The sequence below is a fragment of the Aedes aegypti genome, chromosome 2 (genome assembly GCF_002204515.2).
Source record: "Aedes aegypti strain LVP_AGWG chromosome 2, AaegL5.0 Primary Assembly, whole genome shotgun sequence".
Lineage (NCBI taxonomy): Eukaryota > Metazoa > Arthropoda > Insecta > Diptera > Culicidae > Aedes > Aedes aegypti.
Window position 1 is genome coordinate 152,487,439 of NC_035108.1, and position 19,579 is coordinate 152,507,017.

Sequence of the window (19,579 nt, forward strand, 5' to 3'; positions counted from 1 at the left end):
TTTAGGAAGTTACTTCAGGAAGTTACGTCAGGAAGTTACTTCAGGAAGTTACTTTAGAAAGTTCCTTCAGGAACGTGGAACGTGTGGAAAAATTTCCTGGGCAATTCTGAGAAAAGTTCCTGGAGGAACTCCTGGAAAGTTCTCCGTCGAAATCTTGGAGGAATATTTACGGAGTAATTCTTGGTGAATTCTTGGAGGAATTTCTGAACTATTCCTGGTAGAGTTTCCGAAATAATTTCTGTATAAATTCCTTGAGGCATTGTGAATGGATTCCCGAAGACAAGTTTAAAGGAAGGAAATTCATAGAGAAACTTTCTCGAGAAACTTCCTGAAGAAAGGAACGTCTCAGAGAAACTTCTTTAAAGAACTTCCTGAATGGACTTTCTGAAGGAGCTTCTTAAAGGAACTTCCTGGAGGATCTTCCAGGCGAAACTTCCAAAGGAAATTTCCAAGGATTTTCTGACGAAAATTCCAACAGAATTTCCAAATGAACATGCGTCGGAAATTCCGAAGGAACTTGCGTAGGAAACCTAGAGGAACTTCTGAAAGATTTGACGAAAGAATTCGTGTGAGAATTCCTCGATGATTTACTGGATCTTCTCTCCAAAATCTCTGTAGAAATTTCCGAAATTATTTGGAGACGATCATCGACAGTAGCAGGTTCTCAGCTAAATTGTCCCGAGTGCCCGTCTGCACTTCGCTTGATGTTTGAAAGTATTCATCCGTGCAAGCCTAAGCCTAGTGAGCCTAGTGAGGATTAATTTTTTATCGTTTCATCTTCAGGTCATTCGGACAAGTTGCGCCAGCTCCATCAGAACTTCCAGCAATCCAATTCCTGTGAGCCTAGTGAGGATTAATTTTTTATCGTTTCATCTTCAGGTCATTCGGACAAGTTGCGCCAGCTTCATCAGAACTTCCAGCAATCCAATTCCAGATTTCTCGTTCATCTGTTCCAGAATGGAACCTCCGGAAATTCCTCTAGTAAGTCAGCTAAAAGTTTTTCTTGTGGGTCTTCTAAGAGTTCATCCGGACTTTCCTCTAGGCGTTTCTACGTACTTACGCCTTTCTACGAGGATTCCTCGTGAAATTTCAGTCGGGATTCGTCCTGCGATTCTTTTGGAAATTTTACCAGAAATTCCTTCGAGGATTCCTCAAGAAATTTCTATGGAAGTTCCTCTTAAGATTGCTCTAGAGATTATCTTCAGGAGTTATTCGAGGACATTGAATCCTTCAGGATTTCTTCCAGAAGAAATTATCTGGACAAAATCTCGGGAAATTTTGGAATGAATTGACTGACAAGTTTGCTTTAAAAACTCTCTCTCTAGCTATTCCACAAAGTCTTCCAGGAGAAATTTCATAAGGAATGATGGAAATATTTTTAGAGGATGTCCCTCAGCCATTCCTAATAAAAATCTTTGATAATTCTCAGAAGAGTTCTTTAAGTAATTACCTGTGAAACTCTTGCAGCATTTCTCTTCTTAGTCTTCTCAATGTTGAAACATTGGAGCATATGACGAATGAAGTTCTCTATAATTTTAGACAAAAGTCGTTGCAATTTTCTGTTTAAGTTAGGTTGAGATTTATGTTTGTACGTTGTTTATCGTATAAGCAGGTGAAATCAATTTTGAACTGCTATTGCTAATGAAGTGTGATATGTTCTGAACAAATTACAAATAAATTATAGTTAGGAATAGCTAAAATTAGTTGCACAAATCAGGAGAATAATCTTGCCTAATACAGAAACTATAAAATGTTTAAATCTTCAATTCTATTATAAAAACAGTAAAAAATCTCAATACGATATATTTTATTTAAATAACCTAGCTCGAACCTCTAGACATCACCATCGTGCAGCTTAGTCAGCAAGTTAGTAGCCGGTCCCGTTTTCCACATCAATCATGATAGGTGTCACAAATCTCCTCATACAGCCACATCCACGATTCGTGGCCCCATGCTGATTAGGAGAATTACCATAAAATTTTCTTCTTCTTCTGCCGCAGGTATTCAAACGCAGCACGACGATAACGTGACCCAGATCATCACCCTTGGACCGGACATTTCCTACAGTATACGGCACGTTGAGGAATCCTGGCACCATCTAATTAAATCCGATGACACGAAAAAGCTCAAAGAGATTGCGGTGTGCAATTTCGACTTTCTGCTAGCGGCTGTAAGCACGTTGCTCCTTTTAATTAACACATCACGGGCTCAGTGGGCGCACAATCCCGATCAGAAGAATATAGCAAACCCATGACAAACATATACCTGCCTGAGTTTCAATACCTTAACTTGTTACTCTTATATGGGAAAGTATGGAGGCCTGACCACGCCCGTCATAACATAATTAGCTGCTTAAAAGTTTTTTTTTTCATTTTTTTCTTAGAAACATAATATAACATGAATGCAAATTCCTTGAAAATTTACAAAACTAATATAATTATTGAATACCATCCTAAAAACACGCTTTGCTTATAATATGTTATTAAATAATATTTGCAACATATGAAGGATATACTTTAGTACGCTGATATTCAATTTTATTACCAGGATATGGTATCCGTTTGTCATGTTTTTCTGCTCGGGATTGGTCTCTCAATTCCGTTTGCCGGCTTTCATTGTAATTTGTAAAAGTTGTGCGCTCATATTGGCCATCATTTCGATGCCGATTTGTCGTTTGTGTTGGGTTTATTCCATGTAATCCCCTTTCCTCTGCTTCCATCCATCGACAGGTACAAACAGTGTCAATTAGCTATCTGCGGTGTTTGATAGAACACGTGCGGTGTTACATTTTGGATCGTGACATCGAGCTGGTTTACTACACCATTCGGAAGTCGAGCGATGTGCTAACGCGGGATCCAATGCAGCTGGGAGCACAGGTATTGTGATTTTTCATTACATTAGACCAATTAATAGAATAATTCAATTATGTCCATTAGACTAAGGTTTTAACGTTTTGCTATGTGTTAACATGTCAAATTATTCAAGATGTCAAATACAATCTAGCAAAAAACCGAACCATTTCTATACTCGTAATTAAATCAGTTCTTGGAAAATACAATTTTCCAGTCACTTAAAACTCGCTGCCGTCAACTGCTTTTCCACGGTTTCATGCTTGATTGCTTTATGATTACGCAAATTACCAACTTCGCGATTGAAACCGATCCACCAACACCGGTTCGTAGGCACCTTACAGCTCACTTCACAACATCACAATCACAACCATCATCGCAATCCTCCCAGAACACGAACCAGCCGTACACTGGTTCAGAAAGCATGTTTTGGCGGACATGAGGTTTTCGTCTCATTTTAGTGATTTTACAGCCATAGTATCTTTAGAGAAGAACTTTCAGTACTTCAAATTGTATGTACCAACATTTTTTTTGCGTTGATCGCAAGGGTGACGTACACGCTGACTTTTTTATCTGAAGATATCGTGAGTTGGTATATCAACTCTCTTATTTGCTTTGAACACACGTGTTACCTCTAAATGATACAATAATTCAGTGAGCGGAGAAAGCAATGAATTTTGTGAGTTTTATAGTTATTAATTGTTATAGGTAAGTGCAATTACCATTTCGTCTAAAGTTTCAAACATAAGTCTTATTCCAAGCACTCGACTTTTTAAAGCAATTAAAAATAAGCGACTAAAATGTTTCTACAGTACACGGGTAAAAATGCGGCACCCAAAACAAGGAGAAAAGGTCATGATTTTGGGAGGAATGTGTATTTTCATGTTATGAAAATACACCATGACCAAAAGTCATGAAATCATGAATCTTTTTACCGTAACGCCAGCTGTACGTTACGTTTCCAAAGTGTTAATTCAAATCATCAAATCATAAACTATGTATGCTGGAACCATGAATAAAATTCATGAAAACATGAAAACTATTCATGGATTTAGATACCTGTCATTTATGATTCCAGTTTTGGTGATGAAAAGTGGAAATTTGAGTCATGAAATCATGAAGCAGGATCATGAAATCATGAACTAACTTCATGAAAACATACAAACGTCAATTATGATCCCAGTATATTTGTCATAGGTAAACAAATAACATGAAGATGGATTTTGTGCCGGTAGTTTCGAAAAAAAAAAACTGTGAGAAGAGTCAACTTAACGAGTGCCACATCTTTGGCAGAAACGCGAACATCCGGTGGTTAGGTTTGCACGAAAAATGTCATTCCAAACATCAGTTGAATTGGCACATCGTCCCTGGGCTGCAAAATGCTGGTGGATTGTATTGGCGATGGAAAAATAAACGATCCTGCGGGCGTGGAAAGTGGTAAAAATCATCCGGCTGCCGAAGGTTTGTGTGAGCTGCTCTATTGTAAGATGTGGAGAATGTATCACAACGAAAATTTAAAATCGCCGACGAATTTGTCAAGCAAAACCTTCGTCAATCATTGCCCGGTACGGAATAATCAGTGTGAAATCTTGCAAGTACATTTTCGCACATCTAATAGCAATGGCAGTCATTGAGTATTCAAGTTAACCTTTTCCGCAAACAAAACTTATTTATAATTTCACAGGAAAAAAAAACACTACTGATCGCAAAAGACGTGTTGACTTAAAAAAGTGACAGTTGGATTTATGTAACGCCCTGAGCACACAAATTCTTGAATAATAGCCATGGTTTCATGACTTGTAGTCATGATATTATGAAACATAAAATTTTATGATTTCATGACTTTTTGTTCATGATTCCGGCAACGGATTTTTTCCGTGTATGATCAACTCTTCTATGATTTAAAGTTGTAAAAATATCAAATTTTTCTTGATAATGAATCTCTTAGCTGTTCAATGGAATTCCGAAATAACTCTTACCTTTGAAAATGCCACGGTTAAGAACATGAGTCATGTCATGTCATGGAATTTGAGACAGAATAGTATTCCACATCCATTAAAATCAACTTTTAAAGAGATAACAATCATCGACGAACCACGAACCTAGATTTTTTTTCTGGATGGGGGCCAAGCAAATTCTTGATTTGAAATTTGCATTGATTTTATTTAAATTGACGCTTATATTGAGCTGTTCGGTAACCCAATCCGCATGGTTATTAAATTAATTAACTCATTACGCGTGGTAAAGATGGACAAATTATGGGTGAAATTATGAAAAAAATCCACGTGCTCGGCTGGTATTTGAACCCAGGACTCTTGTATGCTAGACGAGCGCTTTACCAACTAAGCTACCAAGCCACTTGATGACCCAATAACTGAGTTGGTTACAAGTTTAGAATTCAAATCCCTACAGACCACGCGGACCCCTTTCATAACTTATATCCATCCATCTCATGTTCATACACACGCGGAAAGAGCGAGTGCGATTTATTTAGTGTTGAAACTAATCGTACCTACATCGCTTCCACAACAACTGTATTGTGGAAGAGTACCCAGTAAACACAAAATCGTATAAGATAGCGCATAAGAGTACAAATGTGGAGGCGATATACGTACATGCGCCATAAGGCTGCATGCAAGATGTGCGTATATCGCCTCCACATTTGTACTCTTATATCTCATCATTTACGATGGTGTGTTTACTGGGTAAAGATGTGGGAAGGCTATCAACGTGTCGTTCTCACTCAAGTGACGACATGACTACTACAGAGAGGCAGTAACACTATAATATAAATTGACGCTTATATTGAGCTGTTCGGTAATCCAATCCGCATGGTTATTAAATTAATTAACTCAGTTATTGGGTCATCAAGTGGCTCGGTAGCTTAGTTGGTAAAGCGCTCGTCTAGCATACAAGAGTCCTGGGTTTAAATCCCAGCCGAGCACGTGGATTTTTTTTTTCATAATTTCACCCATAATTTGTCCATCTATACCACGCGTAATGAGTTAAATAATTTAATTGATTTTATTTGTTTGTGATTTTCATTCATATCGCTGCATATCAGTGATGGTTGAAAATTTCACATATATTTTTTTATTTCTTGATGGATTTTGTTGAAATTTTCAGAACTTCCCGAAAAACTCTTCTAGTTTATGGTCCAAGTGGTACCGGAGTTATTCTGTATTATCTTGGGGTACCAAAATTGGCTACATAATCCATTCAACTGAAATCTCAGGAAACAAATTTTCTTTAATATTCTATTTCTCAAGATCCTGATGAGTTGAGATATATAAGATTGAAGGAAATAAGCATCTAGCGCCACCTAGCGGATAAATTCTAAATAAGAATTATTACTGCTGAATAGCCCTTAATCTACTGAACAATTTAGTCGACGACACCAACCTTCTAGCTCATCTGGGCCCTGAGATATCTGTTGAATGGATTATGTGGCCAATTTTAGTACCCCAAGACAATCCGGAATATCTCCGGAAGCACTCGGACCATATTTCCATGTTTCCTGGACCATAAACTAGAATTTCAACAAAATCCATAGAGAAACAAGAAAGTAATGCACATTTTGATGTGTTTTTTACATGTTAAAAGTATGCTCGCTGGATGAAGGTTACTTGTATTAGGTACCCAACAAAAAATAACAGTTACAGGACCGGTAGCTCGACTGGGATGTGATTCTAATGACTCAAGCCTTCAAAAAGGCTGTTTAGCTTCCAATGGTGGAGCAGGAAAAGGCGGTTTGCTTCACTTAACTACTGTATTATCGACTTGATGTTATCTTACAAAGGTTGTAAAGAAACTGATTGTTGCAAAGAAACTGATGGTATTTTTGCGCATGCAAGCAGCTTATATAGGCGACAGGTAAACAAAAGTCTTGCATGCGCAGCGGTGTGGAGAATGATGGAAACTGCCACTGCATGGGCGACGCTGCAGTGAATTTGCTCAATGATGATGACGGTTGTGCTGGTGGTAGTGCAATCTCTTTGGTTGCACAGTGATTTTTTTTGCCGATTTTGTGATCGAAATAGAATAGCGTCTAAACCGTTGGTTTTAGCGAAAAAGTTTGTTCAGGGAAGTTTCTTGATTTGTAAAAGCGCTTCTTTTGATACTAGCGACTAGGTGATTAAATCACCTAAAAGTGAGATAAAATTTTTTTTTTTTATCTGTTGAAGATAGACGGTCGGTGTCTTCAACAAAGTTGTAGCACATGTTAATTCGAGTCACTTTGTCGAAGACACCAAATTTCTTTCTCTTATACATTACAAGATATATCATTTTTTCTTAAAATGACCCTTAAAAATCAAAATTTTACTGTAACTTTTTTCTAACATTTTTGACATTTTTTGTGCCTTCTACAAAGTTGTTCAACTACCAAAACTACATATTTTTGCTGAACATTGCAACTTGCTATCTCTTATGGTGAAATAGTTATTTTTAAATAATCGATTTTTATGGGGCTTTTTTGGACTAATAGCATTAGTTTGGACGCAGATTGACGCACTTGGCGATTTGCGATTTTGAAAGGGCTATTTAATGACTTTCAATTGACACTAAGAACATTTGGCCAGAAGCGGTCTATTGATTGTTTTGTTTTAACTAGTTAAACCAAAAAATGCATTTAATTGCGGTTTTACGACTTTTTTTCTCATTTTCATTGCGTTATTTCATATGACACATGCTGCATTTGATACGTTATGGTCATTTTCATTATTTTTAATTTATTCCCTCACCTACAGACTTCATTTAGCATGGAAATGTTTTTCTTTTTTATTTTTGTTTTGGTCATAACGTTTGACCCAACTTTTTACTCTCCATAGAGCGATACGTAATTTGTGAACGATGTTATTTGTTTGTCACGCAACTTTTATTTTTGTTGCTACCATGTAATGTCCTTGTTCCTTTCAAAATCTCGCGATACGCGACATAGCTAATAAAAATCGTTTTCGTATTATACAAATTCTTCTATGATGTAGGAACAAAGTTTAAACAAAACTGATCGTGAATAAGATGTGTGCCGACATTTCACTCATACTAATGCAGACAAAGTATTTGCTGATTTAAAATAAAACTGTACCAGTGAGCCTGCACATGAATCAGAACTTTAATTTCAGTGCATGTTTTTGAATTCTGTTATAACTGTTAAAAACCCCGTGAATTTAGTGAGAGCTGTTGAAAAATGTCTGGTTTAACAAATACAACTAAACATTTAATTGTAAATTAGTTGTACCATTCCTTATTACATTGATTAATCATTTTTATTTGTTTGTTTAATTTGTTTACCGACAAAACAGACCGATGCTTGAAGTAGAAGGGAACGCGGAAAAGAAAGCAGTGAGGATTGTTTATCAGCCATGTTGCGTATCGCGAGATTTTGAAATGAGCAAGTTTGTTACGCTCTTCCACTAACAAATAATAGTTGCATGACAAACAAATGGCATCGTTCACAAATTACGTAACGCTCTATAAAGATGTAAAAGTTGGTGAAACGTTATGACTCAAACAATAATAAAAAAGAAAAATATTTCCATGCTAAATGAAGTCTGTAGGTGAGGGAGTAAATAAAAGTATATTGAAAATTACCATAACGTATCAAATGCAACATGTTTCTTATGAAAAAAAAACGTAATACAAACGATAAAATGTCGTGAAACCGCAATTAAATACATTTTAATGGATTAACTAGTTAAAACCTGGGAGGGAGAAACCGATACAAAATTTATGTACGTCATAGTGAGCCGAGATTCAACTGTCACGAACTGTCACGGTGAGCCCAGATCTTGAAGAATGGACAAACTTGATAAAAGCGCGCAATTGATCAAAACAATTTTTTGCATTCCAACAATGTTGACAACAGTCGGTTGAAAATCAATTCCTGCAACACCCAAAAGCAATGCCACGATAGTACCTTTTAATTTGATCGAGTATAAAGTAATGAAACACGCATCTTTTTACTGTTTTCCAATCATCATTAAAATTGTATGCACATCAAACTATGGCCCTTTTTCCAAGTTTGTCCAGAAAGATCGAAGGTACACAATAAAAGAAAACTAGCGATTTTCCCCAAGCCTGCCTTGATTGTCGTTGGTGAGCGGGAGTTATTTTGCAATTTGGAAAAGTGTTGTGTCATATTTCGTGTGTAGTATCGGTGCCTCCCTCCCAGGTTAAAACCAGGGTTGGGAAAAAATCTGAAATTCACTCTACAGTAGCCAAGCAAAGCCAATCACTGTCAGCGAAGCCAGTGAAACTCCCGCCCATCGCTGCTGTAGGCAAAATGCCTTGAAAATAGCAAAACACCCGTTGCTAAGGGCAACCCAAAACTACTGTAGAAAAATGTTCTATTTCCCGCTGCATTCCCCGCATTTAGAGCCTTCAATGACACTCATGATTTAGAAAATTCGTGCACCCAACATAGGCTACTTGATGAGATTCACGTTTTTGAACTACTGTAATGGGAGAGCCACGTGATTTTCGCGAAAATTCAAGCCTACTACTATTACCATTCCCAGCACTGGTTAAAACATAACAATCAATAGACCGCTTCTAGCCAAAAGTTCTTAGTGTCAATTGAAAGTCATTAAATAGCCCTTTCAAAATCGCAAATCGCCAAGTGCGTCAATCTGCGTCCAAACTAATGCTATTAGTCCAAAAAAGCCCCATAAAAATCGAATATTTAAAAATAACTATTTCACCATAAGAGATAGCAAGTTGCAATGTTCAGCAAAAACATGTAGTTTTGGTAGTTGAACAACTTTGTAGAAGGCACAAAAAATGTCAAAAATGTTAGAAAAAAGTTATACTAAAATTTTGATTTTTATGGTCATTTTAAGAAAAAATGATATATCTTGTAATGTATAAGAGATAGAAATTTGGTGTCTTCGACAAAGTGACTCGAATTAACATGTGCTACAACTTTGCTGAAGACACCGACCGTCTATCTTCAACAGATAAAAAAATATTTTTTTATCTCACTTTTAGGTGATTTAATCACCTGGCCGCTAGTATCAAAAGAAGCGCTTTTACTAATCAAGAAACTTCCCTGAATAAACTTTTTCGCTAAAACCAATGGTTGAGATACTATTCTATTTCGATCACAAAATCGGCAAAAAAAATCACTGTGGGTTGGTGCGTTCACGCTATACATAGCTGATTAGATGGATGGTGAAACGAATAGACAGAAATGAAATGAAAATTGTGCATGTGGATTATTTTCCGTTCCCTATGTTGATGCTGCAAACCGGGTAGCGAAATGAAAGATGTTGATTATGGAATATTCCGCTGCTGCCTGCTGCCAGCGTTTCTCGAACTGATTTTGTGACGTCGGGACGGAACAACAGTTTTCACAAAACAAAGTAAACACGTAAAGTTGGTGACTTTTTCTCACACGAACCGGCAAATTTTTCTAAATTTAAAGATAATATGTAAATTCCAGGCAATTTACAAATTTGCCCGCGATGGGTCGAACTTCTGCCCTGCTAATTCAAACTTTTGCCCCACTGTAGGGTAAAAATTGTTTCCAAGCATTTATGCAAAAACTAATGCACCTCAAAGCATCCATATTATAGCCCTAGAAATGCTCGAACACAAACAATCGAATAATTTTTTATCTCTATTTATTTCCACGCAATGGAAGTTCGACCAAAAATTACAATTTTCACGTTAAAAAACAGCAAAACAGCCATACATTTTTCGAATATCAATAGATTTTTATGATATTTGTAGTGAAAGTCTCTTACTTCAATAGCATTCGAACCACCATGACATTTATGAGTTTTGTTTTCAATTGAACTAGAAATCTTGAAAATAAACTGATGCCCACTCAAACTTCTGCCCCAGCAAAACCCCAGAGTAAACTATTGTTTGTCTAATCCAGTACAATAACTCCTCAAGAATTCTTCCAAAGTACTGATGTAGTATATATCATGTGAATCTTCCACGATTTTTTTTAGGTATTGTCCCATGTGCTTTGAAGAGATTCCTCTGTTATTTCCCACGGGAATTTCTCCATAAACTATTTTCGTAAACTATTTCGTAGTACTTTTCCAAGAACTCCTTTACCAGTTTTTACTCAGTCCTTCCTCGGATTATCATGGACAATCATTCCCAAGAATTTTTCGAAGAATTTCTATCAAATTGCTCAAAAAAATCTCTTAAAGAATTCAGCCAGAGAATTCTGCACACATTTTTCTAAACAATTCTACCGGTAGGTCTTCTATGTGGTTATTACATATACATTCCAATTGTTAGTGTAAAATATCATTCAGTGGTGTCCATCTATTTGGCCGAATGCTGTTTGGGCGAACATCATTTGGCCGAATTACTATTCTAAGCGCTTGCACAACCAATATTGAAAAGCATCCTGGAAATATCAGAATATCTTCTGGTATTTTCATGGCAACATTAATATTTGCAACACATCGGTAATGCAATAAAAATATTAAAATGGCCAGGCCCACTGTCCGAATGCCTCCTGGCCGAATAACAAACTAAAACTTAGTCTTATTGACAATAAGAGACCCGATGAGTTGGGTTCAATAATGCTCAACAAATATGCATTAAATTTTTAATTTGTCTGGAGTTGTTATGTTGTGACCGAATGATATGAAAATTCTCCAAGGAAGGGTGCACTATAAGGTTTTCAATGCTTATTGTTATTCAATTTTCATATTCATAGGCTATTCTTTTGAGACATACTGATACTGATATGTAGTAACCCAAGTAACACAACTTGTTTTATAAATGAATAAAATACTTGATTCATACAAATTTGTATGTTTTGTGGTGAATATGGATAACTTTATTTTGTACACTTATATCACCGAAACAGCGCAAAAAATGGCGGCTTATGAAACATCTTTCATGTCATAGAAGATGTTTCCCAATACATCATTAGAACATACAATTATGTGTTAAAGATGGATTACATAGCATCACTAATACTTACTAGTTATATTGAAGCTAAGAAGATGTATTTTTGTTTTGATAGCATCAGTTCAAAACAAAATCAAAATAATGAAAGCGATTTTTTTTCTCTTCACGAATTGCTTATGGTGATTATAAAATTTTCTTCTGTTACTTCCCAATAGTGTACTCAAACTGTGTGCGGCTCCAGATTTATTGTGAAATGCACAATTTTATTAATTAAAAATTCATGCGCCTTAATGTAATGGAAAAACAAATCAAACTATCCTTAAAAATATGTGTGCCATCATAGAATTTTGCAGTGGATCAATTCCCAATGTCAGAAACACAAATATGGTGTCTTCCTCACGAAGCCTGCAGTGCCGTCAAAAAATGTTCGGATGTTTATCGATTAAATATTCTAAACTATACTATGAAAATTACGTTACTAAGTAGCATCCACATTAATATCAATCGAACTACCCTAAATAACACACTACTTGTGTATATTCACAATGTGTTTATTGCGCTAACTTCTCAAATAAACATTCGGACAGCATAAATCAAACGACTTTATATACTGTGCCGTGGCAATTTTTTGGACCGTCAATGTTGCCCCCGGTAAATTTTTACTTTGCATTCGTACGTGCCACGTGGCAACTGAAGCGCTTCTATAGTTAGTTTGAACAACGTATTTAAGACGTAAAAATAACATGCATAAATCTCAAACCATCAAGTTTGCTCAAATAGGTGTTGATAATGCGCTACTGACGTTTTACATAGCATCTCATTTTCAAGAAAGGTAATGAAGTCATATACTTGTATAATCAACGTATTCAATACGCATCAGAAACATATGTTTTTTTGATTGAACGTTGTGAGGCAACTTGTAATCATCAAACCTTACAATGACTGTATTTCACCCCAAGATGTTTTTCAATAGGATTATAATTCAGTTGTAACACATCATATGTCAATCTCGAATAGCATCGAATGCAATCGCTATAGCTCAGCTGTGAGTACGATGGACTTCAAAGAATAACAGAGCATGTGCTACTGTATAGAATGCTTGCATTTATGTTGGTGCACAATCTCTTCTCCACTATGCATTACTTGGTGGTGTAGTGATAAGGTGTTGACTTCCGAATTCAAAGGTCACGTGTTCGAGACCGGGTGAAAACTTTTTTTTTAAATTTTCATCAAATTTTTGTGGCATCGTATGTCTGATTGTAAAAGTGTGGAAAAGTCGTGCGTAGTGCTTAGATAGCCTCCACTTTGATAGGTGTAAAATGGTTTGTAAAGTTTATACCAGCAGAAAATTGTCTTTTCGTCACCTTAAAAATTAAGATTCAAAACTTTGATCGGCATACGGGAGTGGGTTAGAATGGCCGGGGTCAATATGAACAACTTGCCTGATGTTAATGCATCTTTATGATGTTTGAATGTTATTGAAAACTAGTTCAAAACCCTTTTTTAGCGCATACGTTTTGATAACGTAAACATGTGTGGTTTAAATCTCAATAAAGTTACAGTCGACTCTCCACATCTCGATGTTCTACATCTCGATATCTCTCCCTATGTCGATGATTTCATAAGTCCCTTCAGTGTGCATACATTTTCACTCTCCATATCTCGATATCCTCCTTATCTCGATATCTCCATATCTCGATGTGTTTCTGATGATTTTTCGTTCTCAATTTTCTCTCCGTATGTCGATATGACCATTATCGAAGGTTACTAGACCAAAGTTTTGTGATTCAAAACAAATTTGGAGCGCAAAATGACGTCTGTTTGTGTATTACTTTCTTGGCAACGGAGTGATTTTCAATCTAGTATTCATCAAAAATTGGTCCTTTGTCTCGATCTCTCCCTATCTCGATGGTCCCTTCGATATCGAGATGTGGAGAGGCGACTGTATATTGACGCTCATGAAGCTATAATAATACCTAGACAGTTTGTTTTATTTCTAATTCATGATATTGCATGACATGTTTTTCGAATACTGTACTATAGCTCATATATAACACAAGATGTTATATAATACTCAAATAGAGCTTCAATATAACAATATATCGTTAATGCTGCACAAAAAGATGTATTGGGTGTTACTTGGGAAACATTATTGATGACATTATTGTTTCTAATCTTTTAAGCAGAAATTTTGCTTTCTTTTGAAAAGAGGCTGTTATTTCAACTGACTTCCTTTTGTGGGGATGCCTATCTCCTAGGTCCTAGGTGACTCAAAGTTCAAAGTGTTATCCGCACTCTGCTCTGCTCACTGGGAGCTATATAATAAGTCAGTGATTGTGTTCACAGCAGGAAATTTCACTGTTTCTGTACGGTGGACAATATCCAACTCTGCGATGTGGAGAAACCTTTGTTTTCAGGCCTTAAAAATGATGGAGCTTGCTTGATTACTAGGTCTACGGAGTAAAGCAGTTGGTAACTTGGGGGATCGTTTACAAATTGATTGCAACTAAACTGGTGGTTACGTAAAAATCAGTTTTTTTTTTGTTTCCTATGGATTCCTAGTCGAAACACTAGCTACTAACGTACTCATTACAGTTCTCTATTAGTGTCCCTCTTTTTCGGCCAATTGGTAGTTATGAAACCTAGCTTTCCATCTTAAACTTCATAAATTTTACAAACGAAGCCATTGATTTCATACTAAAGAGAATTATTGAAGTATAAGATATTTTTTTCAGAAAAATGGTTAGGGGTATCCAGTTGTTTATATTTTCTGAATCTGAAGCAAAACCCAAAGTTTCATAATTGTCCGTACCCTGGAACTATTTCAATAACACGTATAAAAATCTTTTTTGGAGCAACCCCCCTCGCCCCAAAATTTAACTTAGAGGCGATTTAATCATTTATAATATCAATCTTAAGACATTCAAGCGCAAAAATATTGTGATCTACTTAGAAAAATGTGATCTTTCGAACAAGCTACAAAACACTGCAAATATTTCATCAGGGGATTTTTTTTATTTCCGTACAAAGTGGGCCGAAGGGTCTCAGATTTTCATGAAACTTTTTCCACAGGCAGGGCTCATCAATCTATGAATAAAAAAAATTGAGAAAAATTCAGGGTCGCTTATTTTCCCGGAAAACTCAGTTGGAATTTTTTTGTTTTCCTCTGACACTACTTTCTATGAAAAATCATAACTCAAGAACAAAGCATCGTAAAAACAAGGTTTTTTTTATGAAAATGAAAGCAAATAAAAAATTAATAATAAATAAAAAAATATTAACTGGAAAAAGTTTTCCACAAAATTTTCCACCGTTGAGAAAATTCGTAAAGAAAAGCCGAAAAAACTATGCTCCAACTCGTGGAAAATTTTCAAAAAAATATTTTTGAGAAGATAATTTTATAAGCTTTAATTGCTGAAATTTTTGATATGTACTTTTTTTTTCGTTTTTGAGTTATGGCCTATTTTGTAACAAATGTGCCATTTTGAGCCTTTTCTTTGAAAAATCATAACTCAAGAAAAAAGCATCGTAGAAACAAAGTTTTTTATGAAAATGAAAGCAAATTTTTTCAGGAATAAAAATAAATATTAACTGGAAACAGTTTTTCACAAAATTTTCCACCGTTGAGAAAATTCGTAAAGAAAATCCGGAAAAAACTATGTTCCAATTAGTGGAAAACTTTCAAAAATATATTTTTGAGAAGGTTATTTCATAAGCTTTAATCGCTGAAATTTTTGAAACGTACTTTTTTTTTCGTTTTTGAGTTATGGCCAATTTTGTGGAAAATGACCATATAAGCCTTTTCTTTGAAAACCCATATTTCAATCGAAACATCGGAAAAACAAAGATTTTTTATCAAAAGCAATTGCAAATTTTCTAAAACATCTGAAAAAAAAGATATGGGATTGTTTTTAATGAAGTATGAATCGGAATGGATGATATTTTTCATAAAAAATTACACCGCTAAGAAAAACCGAAAAAAAAAACTGTTTCTGCCTCAATTTTTCATTACACTGAAAAGGATTCTTTCTTTTCTATGGAACAAATAAGATTATTATTATTATTTTTTAATTTTATTTATTCAATTATTCAGTATATAACTTACATTTTCATCTTAGTACTATCTATTTTTTCAACCGGGAAGATTGTCTTTGGTTGCTAACACCAGAAAATTTTCATTTCTTTGTATTATAAAGAACAAAGCATGCTGTATTTTCTTGGTTTTCATGTGCATCTGAGAATTCACTAGCAAAAATGCTTCGTTCGTCTTTTGTATAAATGAATGATATTTTTTTGTTCCAGGAATTGGAACAAGGTTAGAAAATCTTTCCTGAAGAAATTTTTCAGCCTCTGAATAGTCATTTTCAGTTGCATAGATAAATTCCCAATCTTTTTTAAATTGGTCTTTCACCTTTTGCGACACAGCCCAGTCGAAAAATTGTATTGGCGTAATCAATTCGCTTAATGTTGTCACCGATACCATCACAAGGACCTTTTCCATGTGAGGTTGGGAAAAAGTGCCATTCTGCTTTAATTTTAAAATCATTTTCATGGTAGCATACATTTTTGAAATATGACATCTGTGATAATGAGTCTGAAACCAAGGATTTCTTAAGATGACATTCATTTTTACGTTTCTATTGAATCCCTATGACGACAACAGGCTTATTTTGGAGTCAATTGATACAAAATAACATATTATTCAACAATTGTATACTCTTGAACTAAGGCATACTAGGAAAGATATTGTCAATAGTATTACATTATTTATCTAGAAATTATCCTTCTTTTGAGTTTCGCTATTAGAATAAATTTTTTCACTGAAGGTTTTGATATATTTACCACAAATTTACTCTTTTTTCAAACATTGGATGTATTTTTCTAAATATGATGTAACCATAATAATAGGTATAAAAAACTATTGATTCAAAATTTAAAGAAATTGCACCTTGTTTTATACCTAGAATGTTATTTGTAGCTTTATTTTTTAGATACTTTCTGTTTCCAACTGATATGAGGGTGGCAATTTATAACATTGATCTGCTCAAATTCTCAGCGAAAAGAGAAGTCGATTACTGTAGTTCCATGATTCTGAATGCAATTTTTCATGTCTTTTTGTTTTAGTATGCAGCAATAATTTTGGCGTCCAATCTTTTATTGTTTTAAACATAAATTTTGCCTTCTTTTAATAATAGTCTGTTTTCTATATTTTTACTGTTATCAGATAAAAAATAATAAAGCTAAATGTTAACTATTTTTATATATGACTGTTTAATCAATTTTTGCTAACCGTAGAGTAAAGTGGGGCAAAAGTTCGAGTGGGGCAAGAGTTTCTTTTTGAGATTTCTAGCTCACATCAAATCAAAACTTAGAAATGTCATGGTGGTTCGAATGCTATTCAAGTAAGAGACTTTCACTCCAAATATCATAAAAATCGATTGAGATTTGGAAAAGTTATGGCAATTTGTTGGTTTTCGACGTAAATATTGTAATATTTGGTCAAACTTTCGATGCATGGAACCAAATGAAGATAAACTATTTCCAATATTTTATGTATGGGCGTTTCTAGGCCTATCATAAGGATGCTTTGACGTGTATTAGTTTTTCCATAAACAGTTGGAATCAATTTTTGGCCCATAGCGGGGCAAAAGTTCGAATCTGCGGGGCAAAAGTTCGACCCATGTATAAACCCACGGAAAATGTTTCAAATTTCCTGAAATTACATATTATCTTCAAATTTAGCGAAATTTGCCTTATCGTGCGAAAAATGTCACAAAAATTTTACATTTTCACTTAGTTTTGCGAAAAACTGCTATTTTTTGGGTGTATTACAATTAACCCTGTTTTGGGCATTTTTTGATGAAAATTTAGTGTGTATTTTTCGGCAAACATAAGTTTACTGCTGGTATAAAGTATGACTGGCATAAAAGTATTGATATTTTGTGTTTTAGCCAATGAACTTTTGCCCCACACTAGATTCGAACTTTTGCCCCACCGGTGGGGCAAAAGTTCGTTTAAGACAATCAATTTTGAAACTGTTATGACTTAAAAATGGGTAAATATTTTGACACAAGTTTGTTCAGCAAAGTTATAGCCAATATGATGAAGGTTCGCTGTATGGTATTTGTTTTGTTTCGTCTGCTATTATTTTCCTGGAAACTTTGATTATACCACTAAGTTCGAACTTTTGCCCCACCTTACTCTACTGTTAGAATAATCATCACTTTAGAACCTGCTGATATTTCTACATATTATAAAAGCATACTCTTGATCTTGATTATTGAATCGTTCAAAAGTGTTGACACAAATATTTGCTTTAAAGAATGTGTTGTTCATTTAAGTTATGCAGTGACAAGATTTTTTCTGCGTTTTAGCCTTAAACATATTAAACGAAAAATTATCTGCTCTATTTTCATGATGCTGCTATAATAGATCTTTGGATTAAAACTTTCTATATTTTGCAAATAATGTTTCCCTTCTTTTCCCAATTTCATCAAATGTAACGTTACAACTGGAACAGAGCTTGATCCTCAGCGAAATGTTCTATAAGCGTTCCCTTTATCAATAACTGCGAACTTTCTTGGCTAATTTACTATTTTCAAATATGCATATCACAACAAGTTCAAAGATATTCCATGTTCTGGGATGTAGGGAAAACTATTATTCCGAAAAGATCTTCCACCAGACCTGTCACGAGTTTTATTTAGTTATGCGCTCTAATGTCACAACAATTTATGACATCCATAGCTTGGAAAATCTCTGAACGAACACCACGCTTGGTGAAAGCTTCAAAAAATGCCGATATTCATTTTAAGTCACTCATAATTCCAAACTGCCATTATGCCAAACAGAGTACAATCGCTTCAAACAAAATATATTATAGATAACTAATGTTTTCTACTGCAACCTTAAAAATTGAAACCCTGATTTCTTTACCTTTAATTTGGCATTTTTCGAGGCTTTTCGCCGAGATTGGCACCACCGACCACCTAGCAAAAAAAAAAACTAGTTTGAAGTAGACTATACCACAAGACAGTGACAACAAATGCCAAACACAATTAAGGTTGTGTGTGCATCGTAAAGTTCAAACCTAATGAAATTGAAAAAAATCTTAGAAAAAGTCAATTTAAGGAAAAAAGGATTTCATGCAAATCGTGCATAAGTTTCACCTGAGCCGCACGCAAATCATTTTTGTCAATATCTCTGCCATTTTTTAACCGATTTTAAGAGTTTATAGCTTTTTCGAACGCAACTAATAGCGCGTACACGATTGGTTTGAGATTGTACAGAATTTTCATGATTTAAGTATGATCAGGTGAACCCAAACTTTTGCACGATGATTTGAATGACAGTTTCATTGATTTTGAATAGTTTTCAGATTTTTCCGCAAAAACTTCGAGAATGTCGTTCAAAGAATATAAGATAAGGATTCTAATGACACCTTGTTTTGAAATTTTGGTCAATCCAAAGGAGGAAATGAGGAAATTAGCTATGTTTTTTCAGTGTGTTTTTTGAAAAATCTCACAACTTCAAGTATTAGTATAGAAAATTCAAAAAATGTTTTTGGACAAATACATACGGATAAAGAATATCTCTCTTTGCCCTTCGAATGAAACTAAGAGAGTTTCAATTGGATGTGTAATCACAAAGATATGGACTGAACACTTTTGTATGTTTTTTAGGGGGTGAACCCAAACTTATGCACGGGAGTGTATATATGAATTTTGGGTAACGAATTTCTAGGATATTGACGTTTTTTTGTACCACGGTATTTCTTGCAACGGAGATGTTTCAAAATTGTGCTTATCGAACACAACAACAAGCTGGTTCTAGCGGTGGGTTATTTCAAC

The 19,579-nt window shown here is 35.0% G+C and overlaps 1 protein-coding gene across 3 annotated transcripts in view; it reads left to right on the forward strand.

Annotated features, from left to right (window-relative positions):
- The window catches only part of LOC5569618, a 357,222-nt gene that overhangs the window by 270,548 nt on the left and 67,095 nt on the right, over positions 1-19,579 (forward strand). For all 3 annotated transcript variants that reach the window (XR_002500093.1, XM_021842777.1, XM_021842778.1), the window contains 2 exons: positions 2,001-2,170; positions 2,730-2,876. Coding sequence is in view for 2 of the 3 variants with exons in the window: in XM_021842777.1 (XP_021698469.1) it covers positions 2,001-2,170; positions 2,730-2,876 (317 nt within the window). In the remaining variant the exon portion in view is untranslated. The remainder of the gene's footprint in view (positions 1-2,000; positions 2,171-2,729; positions 2,877-19,579) is intronic.